The sequence below is a fragment of the Aquila chrysaetos genome, chromosome 20 (assembly GCF_900496995.4).
Source record: "Aquila chrysaetos chrysaetos chromosome 20, bAquChr1.4, whole genome shotgun sequence".
Taxonomy (NCBI): Eukaryota; Metazoa; Chordata; class Aves; order Accipitriformes; family Accipitridae; genus Aquila; species Aquila chrysaetos.
In genome coordinates this window covers 24583219-24596131 of record NC_044023.1, presented here as the reverse complement: position 1 = coordinate 24596131, position 12913 = coordinate 24583219, and the positions used below count along the sequence as shown (strand labels likewise).

Sequence of the window (12913 nt, the reverse complement as noted above, 5' to 3'; positions counted from 1 at the left end):
CAGAATTAAGAGTAAAAAAGTTAGCATGGATTTACATTTTTATGACAAAGATCAATTCATACACTTCAAATATGTAAGAAAAACAAGTCTACAAAAAGGGGAGACATTTCACACTTACAGAGTATGTTGATATTCTCAGTTTCACAGCTGTGTTTCTTAGAACATAAAACTGGAAAGAAACGTATGCCACAGAAATAACCTGCTATAATGTCCTATCAATCCGCTTCTAACATTGAACAGCACTACATCAGTTACTTGGTGGACAATTCACATATCTGCTAAAAACTACGCTGCTTTGAATTACACGTGTACATTCGCACAAATACATTCTAATTGAGGTATGGGGGGAATAGAATATAGGTAAAGAAATGTTTTCTTTGCTTATCTAGCCTGTAATAAAGCATGGATCTGCCTGTGAGCTGGATCTAACAACAGGCCCGTAGGAGCTGATATGGTCTCCTGTCTGTTCCTCAGGAGACATAAGCAGCTTGAGCGGTCCACGCTCCCCCAAAAGGCCTTCCACTACGACCTGAACTATTGCATTGCAACGGGAAAAGGTAGAACTCGGAGCATCAACCTTCTAGGAACGCTACCCGATATGCCTGTACAGGCAGCTGGGGAAGCAGCTGCGGAGGAGAAAGGTGTCCCCAAGCTAGGATCCAGTCTATACGGCTGACTGGGTTGGATCACCTTGAGATCAGCTAGGCAAGAATCCAATCACAAAGGACAAATAAGGCATTCAGGGTATGATCTGTGTGAAAATGTGTCAGCCTCAGACTTGATATGACATGGGTTTATAAATGCAAAGGCAAGAGGCTGAAAAAAACCCCAAGCATTTACACACGTCATCTGTCCACCAACGTAACATTTCAGGTCAGGTCCTCAGAAGGTGGTGATGGAAACCCTTGTGTACACAAACACCCCCCACGCTTTGTGATTCACAGGCAAATCTAGGCTAAGTGTGAGAGAGTGAAATTCCATCGGAAACAAATTACTTAAGCTAAACTGGTGTTGATCTGCCACTTATAATCATTAGAGTCTGGATTAAACTAATCCTTGGTGTAATTTACTTTCTAATACAGAGAACATTGATCTGTACGCATATTCTCCAAAGAGATGACCTGACCTCTTCAAGACCAGAGATGACCTGGTCCATATGCAGTGTTCCAAATAAAACTTCTCTGAGCTTCGCCTGTGCGAGGCCTCTACAGTCATCGGTTTGCAATACGTGTAATGAAGAACAGAACTGAACCATTGGGAACCTGACGTACTTCTGCGTGCTCTTTAGTCTTTTGGGTCTGACTTACCATCACAGCAAGTTTTCCACAATTTAACTGAGTTTATGTTTCAGAACTTAAAATACAGACGTTAGTTCTTGGCATGTTTCGCAGTGACTATCCCTGCTTAAACTCAGTGGTTTGCTACTTGAAGAGTCTGGAGTGAGTCGTCATGTTATTCCAGAATTCCGTTCCTCAACGTTTCGCTTCTCTCCAGAGAAAGCCGCTGAAGATCCTTCCTAATATCAGGATGATCTTCTAGCTCTTCATATAATGATCGAACAATGTCCAGTTTCCTGTAGTCCATCGGTTTGACCAGACTGCGAACAACCTGGAGACATCTCTCTTTCAGGGTGAACACTGAGGTTAAAAACAAACACACACATATGACCTCATCACAAGGGCTCTCGTTAGCTGCTGCCTCCAACGCAGAGAGCACTTCTCCAAGTATGCGAATACAGAACGTAACGCGCGGCGGCGTTACTCACAACACGCTAGACTCGCTAGAAAGAGAGGAAAAGGGCTTGCCGCTCCCTGTCTGGAGGCACCTCGTGAAACCCATCAGAGAGATCTTGAAAACGAGAGGTCTGGCAACAGCTCTATTCAACACAACTGCACTGCTCTATCCAGAAACCCTCACCATCTCTTCCTGGTTTTGAGGCAGGTTTTACTACTCAAGCGCTCGATCTCTCTCGAGGTCCTTACGCTGCAGTCCACAGCGATCAAGTACGAAACCCGCCGCTTCCCACGGCGCAGGCGGGCCCGTCTGTTTACCTGGCAGGGTGATGTCTGCTGTGTTCACGTTGGGAGCCGCCACGAACAGCTCCTGCCGGTTGACGAGGAGCCCGTCGTTCGTCCCCGCGTCCCGGAACAGCCAGAGGTGACCTGCGAGAGAGAGAACACGGCGGCGCCGCAGCCGTTACCGCGCTCGTTACCCGGCGGTTTGGCGGGGCAGCGGAAGGAACCCAGCGGTGCAGGGGCCGCCGGGGGATGTCACCGAGCAGGCGGGCGGCGCGGGAAGCCAAGCGGGGCCGCCTCCTGGCCTCCGCAGCCGAGCCGCCCTGTCACGGAAGGCAGGCTGCTGCTTCCCGGAGAGCCTCTCGCAGCTGGCCGGGGAGGCCCGGGGGAGGCCCGCCGCCGCCGCCAGCTCACCCCCCCGGTGCCCGCCGGCAGAAGGCAGGCCGCAGCCCGCCCCCCGCCGCAGCCCGGCTCCCGCAGACCCACCCCGGTAGCTGTGCATGATCCGCCCGGTGCGCGGCTGCAGGACCGGGTAGCAGCGCGGCCTGCCCTCGAAATCCACCCAGACGGGGAGGACGGAGCGGGGGCTGCGGTTGTTGAAGACCACCTCGGAGAGCTCACGCGTCTTGACGGAGCGCAGGCACGGCCCACCGCCGTCCTCCGGCCCCGGCCCCGGCGGCGACATCCCCTCACCCGCTCCCCGCCGCGGCGGCCCGGCGACGCGCATGCGCCGGGGGGGGGGGGGGCGGTACCGGGGGGGCGGGAGGGTAGCCTGGCGCATGCGCGTCGCCGCGCCGTGAGGGGAGATCCCCGGGGCGGCGGGAGGGCGGCCTTGCGGTGCCGGGGCGGCCCTTGGGGCCGCCGCGCCGGAGAGCACGTCCCGGATTCCCGGCGTTTGAAGGCCCGCCAGCCTTGCGGTCCGCCCTGAGGGCACAGCGTTGGGAAAGATCAGCCTTGTCTGTGTTCCGGCTCGAAAACGGGTCGCCGAGCGCTGGGTTTAGCGGGGGGATGTGCTCCGCGTTAGAGAGGAGGGAGGTGTGCTCGCAGCCCCCGGGCTGCAGCTGGAAGACGCTTGGACGGCCCTGCGGCAGGGACGCTCCCCGCCGGGGATCCCGCCACCCCGCAGGGACAGCCCGGGCCGGAGCTGCTCTGGCAGGGCTTCGGGCCGAACCCTTTTGACAAATACCTGACTTGGAGCACTGACGGCTTTAAGTCTCCTCTACACGCAAAGGGCTTCAGCCTTTCTGGAGAGAGGGGTAAGCCTCCTCGGATGACGTTTTGCTTTTTCAAGTATATGACAGCAGATGCCCCTCAAAACACAGCACTTCACGTGTCGAGGCAGTTTAGTGTACTTTTCTCCACAGTCATTGCAGGTGACAGTGCTCAAAGTATCCAGATGGTGCCTTTTCCTTGTATGTCTCAACACCTCTTACCAGCTCCTGCTTTTAGAATGCTTCTCATTCTGCAACAAGACTTAGATGAGGGGTCCTTCTGTAATTTCTGTACTCTCCCTCTAGCAGCCTGCAAGGGATAAGTATGTAAATCGGTAGAGAATGACAGCGAGAGGCCATCATCTGTCTGTTAACGTTTTTTTCCAGTACAGCTGAACGTGTAAGAACTGTCAGGGAGGCTTCCTGGCTGGCCCTTGTTCCAAAGAAGTCACTTCCCCCACTTTCCTTCTGTGAGAGGAAAACAGTGAAGTCATATCATGGAAGGGGCACGTGTTTCAGATAGTTACTGATACTGTAAGAAACAAGAAACTGTGCAGCATTGTGGGATTACACAGCATATATAAACAATGAGGCTGATTGTCTTAATTGAAAAAAAGCTGTTAGTCCTCAGTGTCTGGTACCAATCTTCCATAAAAACAGAATTGCAATCTTTAAGAGAAACTGCTTCAAATTGTACAACTTGGAGCACAGATTTGTGAGAGAGCAGAGATATACGTTTATCACTGTATATCTTCCCATTCCCACATTCTTTAATGATTTCAAACCTACAGTTTCCTATGAAGTATGACACAATTATGTGAGGCCGTACATTTTACTGAGACAAATATAAGTTCTCTGCAGCAGTCAATAAACTTAATTCCCATTTCCTGATGTTAGTTAAAGCCTAGTTTGCTGAGTCGCATCAACCCAATTTGAATCTATTTAATGTTAGCTGTGGCTTAAAAACCAAAACATGATCCTGTCATGTTTCAGGCCAAAAGGGATGGCCAGCATTTTACTAATCTCATTCTAATCTTTAACTCAAGAAATAAAAATACTTCAAAATGCACCTTGTAAGGTCTTAAAACATTACTGTGCTTGGCTTTCCTTTAAAAAAAAAAAAAACCAAAAACCAACAGTAACAAACCACCAAGGTGTTAGTGCATTTTAAGAACGTAATACATGCAGGTTAAGCTGTAGAGTTCACTAGAGGAGGAGTATTTAGATAGCTACCTCACGCAACAACTGTCTGCATCACCTTGATGCTGTCACATAAACCACGCAGTGTGGGAAAGAATTAAGTGGACACTGTTGGCACTATTTTATCCAGAAAGACAATTCTGTAGTAAATAAAGGGCTGGACACGGACCAGAAAAAGAATACAATTAAGACTCATCTCCTATGCAAAATTTCTAAAACTTTAATACTTGTTAATTCACCTCTAAACACACATACTTAGCATGAATGCACTTCAATAAAAATGGCAAACTGGTAACTAGTGTTTTCAACCTCTGATGAGCAAAGAGTAAGAGGCTTGAGAAATCACAGTATATTCATGGAAGAAAAAAATATTTGCAACTTCAAGTTATTCAACAGGTAATATATTTTTGTAAATGTTGTGGCATAACTATGGCAGTTAAATCACCTAATAAATTTAAACATATTGCCACCTTGATATGTCTACAGTAGACAATGAAAACATGAACTTTTTAATATAATTGCTAAAAGTATCTCTGTTCTCAAATAGTAACTACAGAAAGTTTGCTAAGGCTGTGCGTGTTACCCCCCTCACCCATGGCAGTGGTACATTAAAATATGGATATTTACTAACAATTAGCACTAAGTTGAGGTAACGGGAAGAGAACAGTAGCACCAGCATGCTGTTTACTAATTGGCATTTGCTTATCAGACCATGAAAAACAGATACTGGTTTATCATCTTAGTTTACATTTGGGCAATGGCATAAATTAGAAAACTTCAATTTCAAAAAATCCTACATTAAAGAGATACTACCTCTAAACCCTTCAAGATGACAGTCTTAGTAGTCCTGTTAGTCATTTTAAGATACATATACGATTTCTACAGTTTGGGAAATAAATTAACTGTTACCTCCAAAGCTGCCTCAACATGTTTTCTACTATAAGCAGAGGAAATAAACATTTAACTGAAAAATACAATGGACACAGTAAAGAAGACTCAGGCAAAGGAAAGCATTGCTAATTCCACTACTGAATTTCAGTTTGGGTGGCAGGGAGGAAAGAGGTGATTTAAATAACAATGTTTCAGAACACATAGTACAACTGGTAGGTCTCAAGTTGATCCCTGGTTTAATATTAATGTTACAATTTCTACATAGGTGGTTTTTTTTCTTTTCCTCAGGAATTGACAGACCTATGCTCTCAGGTGTCTGCTTTACCAGACTGCTATTCAACAAATTCCAGAGGTGTGTCTTGTCTTCTTCCATGCAGGTTACCAGAATGACCTTTTTTCTTCTGCTCTTTCCCAGGTGCGTTTCAGAAGGTACACTGCAGCATGAAGTCCCCCTACGTTCACCCATACGGTCTGACCTTTGCGCCAGATGTGTCCCATTCGTGACAAGGCCTGCAATCCAAAAAAACAGCCAGAGTGGTGGCGGCTTCAAGACAAGACAATAAGGGTAAATTTGCTTTTGAAATTATTTTTGTTTATTCTAAATCTCATCTGATGGCAATGTCAAATGACTCTTCAGGTCTAAAACTGCATTTAAATGTTACTTATTATTGCTCTAAAAATAGATCATCTTCTGTAATGAAGTCAGCTTACAATTTTTTCCTCGATATATTTTCAACTGTAAATAGGTTTGATTTTCTCTCAGAACATACCTTGGCAAAGCATTTCTTGTCCTGCGTAAGCAGCGCAGCCCTGCCTGTCCCTGGTGTGCAGATCCTGCCCATCTCCATAAGGCAGGCTGGATAGAGATCCCAGTTCTTCTTCTTTGACCCTATCCTGCAAAATAAATTAGGATCCCCTTTGTGATCATTGAAAAATAGTTAACAGTTGTTGGTCTTTCAGGCATGGATTAGCTCATTCAGGACCACATTCACTATTAATTTTGTCCTGCATTTTTAATATGGAGTACATCAACACTTCTTAATTAGGCCCAGTTAAGTAACTAACCAGAGAGAACCCTAACCCTGGACAGGCAAGAACATGCAGTAGCGGCAGTTAAGCGCAGTAACTTTACCAGCGATACCTCACCTCTTTCCAAATGGCATGTCTGTCACAATAATGTCCACAGAACCAGTCCGCAAAGGGAGGTTGCAAATATCCCACTGAATGATGTCTAAGGGTATGCCCAGGGAAGTACTGCTGCAAGTGCAAAGACACTTACCTCAGACATGATTTACTGAGAATATTTTTAAACTGAGGAGGTCTATAATGTTAGCAAAAGAATGAACAGGAAAATACAAATAAGATAGTGAAATGCATCAATGCAAAATGGATTTCTTTACATACAATACTGCAGGAAAAGAAAATCACTGGTACTCTTCTCACCTTTCCTTATTCTCATTTTTCTTTAGTAAAGAACAGATGTTGTTTGCTGCTCTCTTTACAGCTTGTGGGTTGTTATCACCAGCAATATGGTAGCAGCTAGGCCATTCTGTAGCTCCCTGGGGTGGAAATATTGATAATAAGCAACACTAGCATCAACACTGCTTAATTCAAAACAAAACAAATAGAAGAATTACTCAAATATGACAGAATACAAAAAAGCAACTGGAAGTGGATGTCAATGATTTTAAAATTCTGTAACAGATACCTGTTAGAGGTATTATGCACCTTAAAAGCTCAAAATACTTCTGGTTTTAGCTTCTCCCTGCTACAGCTTTAGGAAGGAAAATGAGGTCATTTACAAAAAGTGTGTTTGTATCTGTTTAAAAGTTGGTGAGACACTTTTGGAGTTCGCTATTCAGTTATAACCAAGAAAACTTACACATATTATTCAGTTGCAGATACTGTCAAGTTTTATTAAGTTAAAAAATAAAGGAAGAATCACCTCTATTGGTATTGCACCTGTACCACACATGGGATCAACTATGATATCCGTTGGCTGTGGATCACAGAGTCTGAGAAACAGAAAAAAAAGAGATGGTGACAAAAGAGAAAAGTCTCAAACACGTGAATTTCTGTAAGGAAGGAAAACTCAACTATTTTAATCACTCCAATTCTACCCTTCTAACAAAAAAACTTCTACGTGATTATTTTTTCCATTTGTTAATTAGCATTTTATAAGCAGCAATACAGTGAAATACTTTCAAGAATGTGATACAGTATTTTGAAAACTGGCTAACACAGCAAACATTTACTAGCTGGAAAACATCCACTGTTAATTACAAAGAACACTGTTTCAGCAACTATGCTTTATTTTTTTTTTAACTTTTTTTCTTTCTTTTTCTAAGAATTAACAGAAATGGCTTTTGAGGAAGCAGTGGGGGGGAATGAAGGATCTAATTTCTGAAACAAAATGACTTGTTAACTGAGAATAATATAATACTATGCAATCGCACTGACCTAAGCATGCCATAAGCAAGAGTTGAACGAAGAGTTGTGGGTCCAAAATGTGTAATATTTCTTCTGTGAAGACTCTCTTCAGTTAATGCAATACCCACAACTACTTCATTATTGTGAATATTCAGAAGAACCTAAAGAAAAAACTTGAACTAAATTTCAGGAGTAACAGAAGTTTTCCATAGTATGCCTGGTAGGTATTTATGAGAATCTTGGATGGTAATTTAAAAAAAAACCAGGAACTAGATGTAAAAGAGCATCCTTGGAAGAAAAGCAATGCACCATTTTAATGGCAACAATGGACAAAATTCAGGAAAGCATTCACACGTTTTCTCATTCACACAGAATGAGAACGAGCATTTTCTCATTCACACAGAATCTTTTACACAAGACTTCAAAAAGTGCTGTAACCATTACGCTGACTTTTAAAAAAGTTTTCTTTTATAAGTATGGGGGAGAAGTCGGGTAAGTCCCGCAAGTCACAGTGAAGCATTTGCAAAGCAGCAATAAAAATCATATTCCTGGTCCCTCCACCATACTAATTTGGAAGGTGAAAATATTGTTACAGAACAGTGGGCCAGCCCTTAATGGACTTGCAAGAAAAAGTCAGTTTTTCTGCCCCTCAGAAATGGTGGTCCCGTGCCATTGATGGACCACATCTGTTGGTCGTCCTTTCCAAATCTCTGCTTTCCCTATGATAAGAAATAAACACTGGACAGTTAACGTTAACCCTTTTTGTCCCCTTCACCCATAAAACTACAGCTTCTAGAGGAAATATCTTCTGTTAACTTCTTACACTGATATAAAACAATGGATTAAGGAAAGATTTAATGAGGGTAAAGGTAAAGCAGAAGGCGCCTACATTATACTTAAATATGAATGAGACCAAATGCTATAGGAGGAGGTAACACTCGGTACCAGCGCTTTTGCTGTGGTTGAGGGAGAACAGAAAACTTTTGAGCACCAGCTCAGCTGCACTGGGTGTAGTGGTGTTAATCAGTTAACCTGAGGAGAAGACAACAGTGTTTGCAGAGCAAAAGAGGGACCAGAGGAAGAGGAGAGGTGCCCACACTGGGCCACAAAAGAGATTATTATTATGGATAGCCAAAGCAGTAGCAAGTGGTGAGATCTGAGGACACACATAATGTGTCAGTGAAAGGAATGCTTCTGAGGAGGCCGTGATTTCAGCGTTACGAGTTTTTAGTTCCAGAGTCATCTTTTGAAGGCATTTTGGAGATCTCTAAGCACCAGAATTAAGAACTAAGAATTTTTACAATAGAAATGCAGTACATAGAAAAGTACTTCCAAGGCACAACACTATACCTCTACATCAAAGTTAGTCATGTCAGCTTTCCACTGGAAGTGCTCCTGCACAGCTCCACCGAAGTCTCTCGCAGCCTCGTTTGACATGAAACTGTGCTTGTCTCCTGCTCTATTGCACGTAACACGGAACTTCAACACCTTCGCCTTTCCTTCGCTTGTCTTACCATCACCGGCCTTGGTCTCACTCCCAGAACCCGCCTGCAATTCGTCTTTCACATCTGCTTGTTCATTATCCTCCTCCTCCTCCTCTTCCCCATTTCGTGATGCCACTCCTTGTGCCTTTTCTGTATCCTGGCCGCTAGCAGGTTCTACACCTGCAGCGTTTTGGGCACAACCCTCCTGTTTACTAGCGTCTTTTTGATCTGTCCCTTCCCCTTGTCCATCCTCATTCAACTTCTCTTTGCTTGCAGTACTCTGCGGATTATGTTTTTTGCGTTTTGTCTTTTTCTTTTTTAAGCTGTTGTTCAGCTCCCAAACTTTCAATGGATCGGTCCAAGGCAGTTTTTTAACCAAATCTTCCAAATCCTTTAGAGCATCTTCCTTTAAAAGACAAAAAAAGTTGTGAAGTCATTCCATCTCTTTAAAAACTATCCTTTTTTTAAGTCTCTCAAGTTAGTTTCCTAAACATGTAACCCACTACACATTTAAGCAAAGCTTACAGCTTTTTTGTGAGATTTTTGCCATAACTAAACAGAAGTCCACTTAAAAGTCACAGGACCCATAGTATTTCATCATTTATCTCATCAAATAAACAGCTAATGCTAAAATAAGCGACTGAAGTGATACTTCAGTCTAAGTGTGACCTACAAGCATGGTATCGGCTCTGATCCTAGATTTTGCCTACACAGCATATTTAACTGAAGAAATTATGTTAGACAACACGTCTGCACTTCCATTTTACAAGCCAGCACAGAGGAACTGGGATAATATCACAAATAAAATAAAAAAGACAACTTGTTCATGAAACAGAGTACTTTCTGAAACTCATCTTGAATTAAAAAAAAACACTCCAAAACCCAGAACTGATTGAAAAATGATGAGTAACTCACCTTATTTTCTTTAAATTGATAGTCTTTGAACTCCTGAACAACAACAAATAAATTATCCACTGACCTTAGGCGATGGACCTAGAAGAAATGAGAAACCACAGTGGCACGTTACTAACCACGTACATCCAGGGGACTCCGTGTTCACTGTAATTAGAATGTTGTAATCTTACATCCAGACTTAGAAGACCGCGTTTTTCCACTTTTTTTGTTTATATGGGGGTTATCACTTTACGTGCAAAGCCACAAGGAAGACTTCCTTGTGCGGACTTAAGCTCCCCACCTCTGACTTCATCTACCCTTGCAAAACCACAATAAGCCTGGATATAGCTCTTGAAACCAGGACAGCTGAGGCAGTGTTTCCAAGTGTTTTTCACAACGAATGCCTTTAAAACGAAACTATTTCGCTCACGGTGGGCTAAGATCCTGTCCTTTGCGTTAAAACCACCGCTAGTCTAGTCACAGCCAGGGCAGCAAGGCCGCCGGCCGCGGCCCCGGGCCAGCGGGCCGGGGTCGGTGGGGAGGGGAGCGGGGAGGGGAGCGGAGCGGGCCGCCCGCCCGCGCGGACCTGCGGCAGGCCCCGGGCCGGGACCTCGAAGTAGATCTTCCCCCGGTCCCTGCTGATCCTGGAGGCCGAGCCCAGCTTCTCCTGCACCTCCTCGGCCGCCGTCAGCTCGAAGCCGGTGGGCACGGTGGCGCCGATAACGGCCGTGAGCTCCGCGCCCTCCTCGGCCGGGGCCGGGGCCTCCCCCGCGCCGCCGGCCGCCTCCGCTTCCGCCATGCCGCGCCGCCGAGAGACGCCGGCGGACAGTGACCGCCGGGCCGGGCCGGGCCGCGCAGCGCCGGAGCCTCCGGCCGCCGGCACAGGCAGCAGCGCACCCCGCCGACGCCCGCCCCTTCCGCTTCCGGGCCGGGAGCCGTGCCCGCGCCTGCGCGCTGGCGGCAGCGCCCCCTGCTGTTCGACGGCGGGGTCCGCCACCGGGGCAGCGGAGCCGGGGGGGCTCGGCCCGGCCGCGGCCCCGGCCGGGCCCCGCCGGCGGAGCGGCCCAGAGCGCCGCCTTCGGAGCGAAGGGCGGCGGTGCGGAGGAGCTCGTTTGTGCCCAGGCTCTTTAAGGAAGCTGCCTGTCGCCCGGGAAGCGTTCCCGCCGGGAGAGCAGATCTGTGTTTGACACCTGGCTGTGAGAAAACGGCGAGGTGGAGTTTTGCGCCGAGGGGTAGTAAATTGGCAGATGTAACCAGAAAATGCAGGGAAAGGAGGAAGGGTCCGTGCGAATCGCCTACCCGGCCCCAGTCAGTTAGGTGTTCCGTGAGGAGCGTTGACAGAACGGAGGCTGTCGGTGGCGGTCGCAGGTCCCAAGGCCACTGCTAGGCCGCGGCCCCAGTGCGGTGCTGAGCGCAGCCCCGGTCCCGCTGCCCGGGTCTCTGGCTGAGCGGTCGACGTGCTCTGCCGGCTGCGCGCCTACACGGCGCGTGAGCACGACTGCCGCGAGAATCCACCTGCCTTTGGGTGGCAAACCATGGGTGGCCGTTTCCTTTTTTTTTTCCTCGTTATTGAAAGTACTGAATTTCCTTGGTCTTCCGGCTATTGTCTTTGGCGTGTTTCCAGCACTAGAGCTGATTTTTAAATAAAAAACTAGCTGCTCAATGTTTTTTTCAGAAGGCAGAGAAAGAAAGAGAGACAGGCCTCCCTAAATACCTTCCGTGGCCATGACTGCGTCAGTATGACAAAGTGTGAACTGCGTGAAGCTGGAGAGGCACACTTCCCGCCTCCTTTCTTCTTCAAATCCCATAGTCTTTACCTGTTTCTAGCATTGGATTTATAAATGTAAACACAACTTGTTTCTGCAGCTTGTTCTTCCACAGTTGCAGCGCATGCTGGCGAGAGCACGGTTTGTTTCTGTTTTCCTACGTACGTTCTGATTCCACTGTGACATTTTACTAACAGGCAGGATGCCTGAAGCACTGCTCTTGCCATTAAGCCTTCTGAAGCATCGCTTTGCTTTCACGTGAGAAGTATGTGTGTATGAGAGTGTGTCTCGGAGAGGGAAGGTGTGGGTTTTATTCCATCAGTTTATTTCTAACTTGTGATTCAAGTCTGAAAATACAGAATTAAACCCATGGAATTTGGGTCATAAACATACTGGAGAAAGTTTCTGTGAAATGGCTTCTTTGATGAGAACTTATAAGCTAAAGCAGAGAGAGCCACTAGGGTATGTTTGCACTTCTGCAGTAGCTGGCACCCTGCAAGATCTTTTCAGTACAGTGACAGTGCTGCGATACGGGGTGTGATGGTGGCTGCACAAACTTGTATCCTCATGTGTTATGCCCCTGGTGACTGCTGAAGCAGCCTGTGACACTGCACCTTTACTGCAGCATTTTCTAAGTTGTAGATAAAGTTAGTGTGGTTTGCTGGCTAGCGCAATACAGAGCATCCTGCTCGCAGGCTCCGTGCCAGCAGAGCAGCATGGGCACGCCGTGCACAGCCCTGACCTGGCTAGTGGAGCTTCAGGCAGTGATCTCCCTGCAGCAGCAGGGAACCCAAGTGGCCAGGTCCCGGGTGTGTGTCTTGCTGCTCACATTGATTTTACAGATTTTGCTTAGCTCTATGCTGCAACAATACCTATAGCAAGGGAGAGCTTTGTGATTCAAGGGGAATAATGAACTCGGCTTGCTGAGCTACTTTCAATAGCAGAATTTTCAGCATATTTTGGTGAAGGTGTTTGCCAGACCCTTAAATTAATTCCATATGTCTGGCCTGTCAGCAGCAGCT

General features: G+C 46.5%; 2 protein-coding genes across 3 annotated transcripts; both read right to left on the bottom strand.

Annotated features, from left to right (window-relative positions):
- Positions 1–20: 20 nt before the first annotated feature.
- Positions 21–2749, bottom strand: VHL (von Hippel-Lindau tumor suppressor). Its single transcript, XM_030043900.1, has 3 exons — positions 2502–2749; positions 2052–2162; positions 21–1637 (listed from the first exon to the last, which is right to left on the bottom strand). The coding sequence occupies exons 1-3, from the start codon at positions 2740–2742 to the stop codon at positions 1453–1455; spliced, it is 537 nt and encodes a 178-aa protein (XP_029899760.1). The 5' UTR covers positions 2743–2749; the 3' UTR covers positions 21–1452.
- A 1874-nt stretch (positions 2750–4623) lies between these two features.
- On the bottom strand, positions 4624–11032 carry THUMPD3 (THUMP domain containing 3). Of its 2 annotated transcripts, none has more exons than XM_029996141.2 (9): positions 10712–11032; positions 10147–10224; positions 9098–9637; positions 7778–7908; positions 7263–7332; positions 6761–6876; positions 6464–6571; positions 6088–6211; positions 4624–5827 (listed from the first exon to the last, which is right to left on the bottom strand). In XM_029996141.2, the coding sequence occupies exons 1-9, from the start codon at positions 10922–10924 to the stop codon at positions 5696–5698; spliced, it is 1512 nt and encodes a 503-aa protein (XP_029852001.1). In that variant the 5' UTR covers positions 10925–11032; the 3' UTR covers positions 4624–5695. The 2 variants fall into 2 exon arrangements, with proteins under 2 accessions (XP_029852001.1, XP_029852000.1); XM_029996140.2 differs by having other exon boundaries at positions 6464–6574; positions 10712–11030.
- Positions 11033–12913: the final 1881 nt, after the last annotated feature.

What these genes read in the sequence shown, in the direction of transcription:
- VHL (XM_030043900.1), bottom strand. Translation starts at nt 2,742, where the DNA reads ATGCGCGTCGCCGGGCCGCCGCGGCGGGGAGCGGGTGAGGGGATGTCG. An exon ending in GATCATGCACAGCTACCGGG is followed by an intron (nt 2,163 to 2,501) that starts GTGGGTCTGCGG and finishes TCTCTCTCGCAG; the next exon opens with GTCACCTCTGGCTGTTCCGG. An exon ending in AGCAGACATCACCCTGCCAG is followed by an intron (nt 1,638 to 2,051) that starts GTAAACAGACGG and finishes TTTTAACCTCAG; the next exon opens with TGTTCACCCTGAAAGAGAGA.
- THUMPD3 (XM_029996140.2), bottom strand. Translation starts at nt 10,924, where the DNA reads ATGGCGGAAGCGGAGGCGGCCGGCGGCGCGGGGGAGGCCCCGGCCCCG. An exon ending in TGACTAACTTTGATGTAGAG is followed by an intron (nt 7,909 to 9,097) that starts GTATAGTGTTGT and finishes TTTTTTCTTTAG; the next exon opens with GTTCTTCTGAATATTCACAA. An exon ending in AAAAATGAGAATAAGGAAAG is followed by an intron (nt 6,575 to 6,760) that starts GTGAGAAGAGTA and finishes TTGCACTTGCAG; the next exon opens with CAGTACTTCCCTGGGCATAC.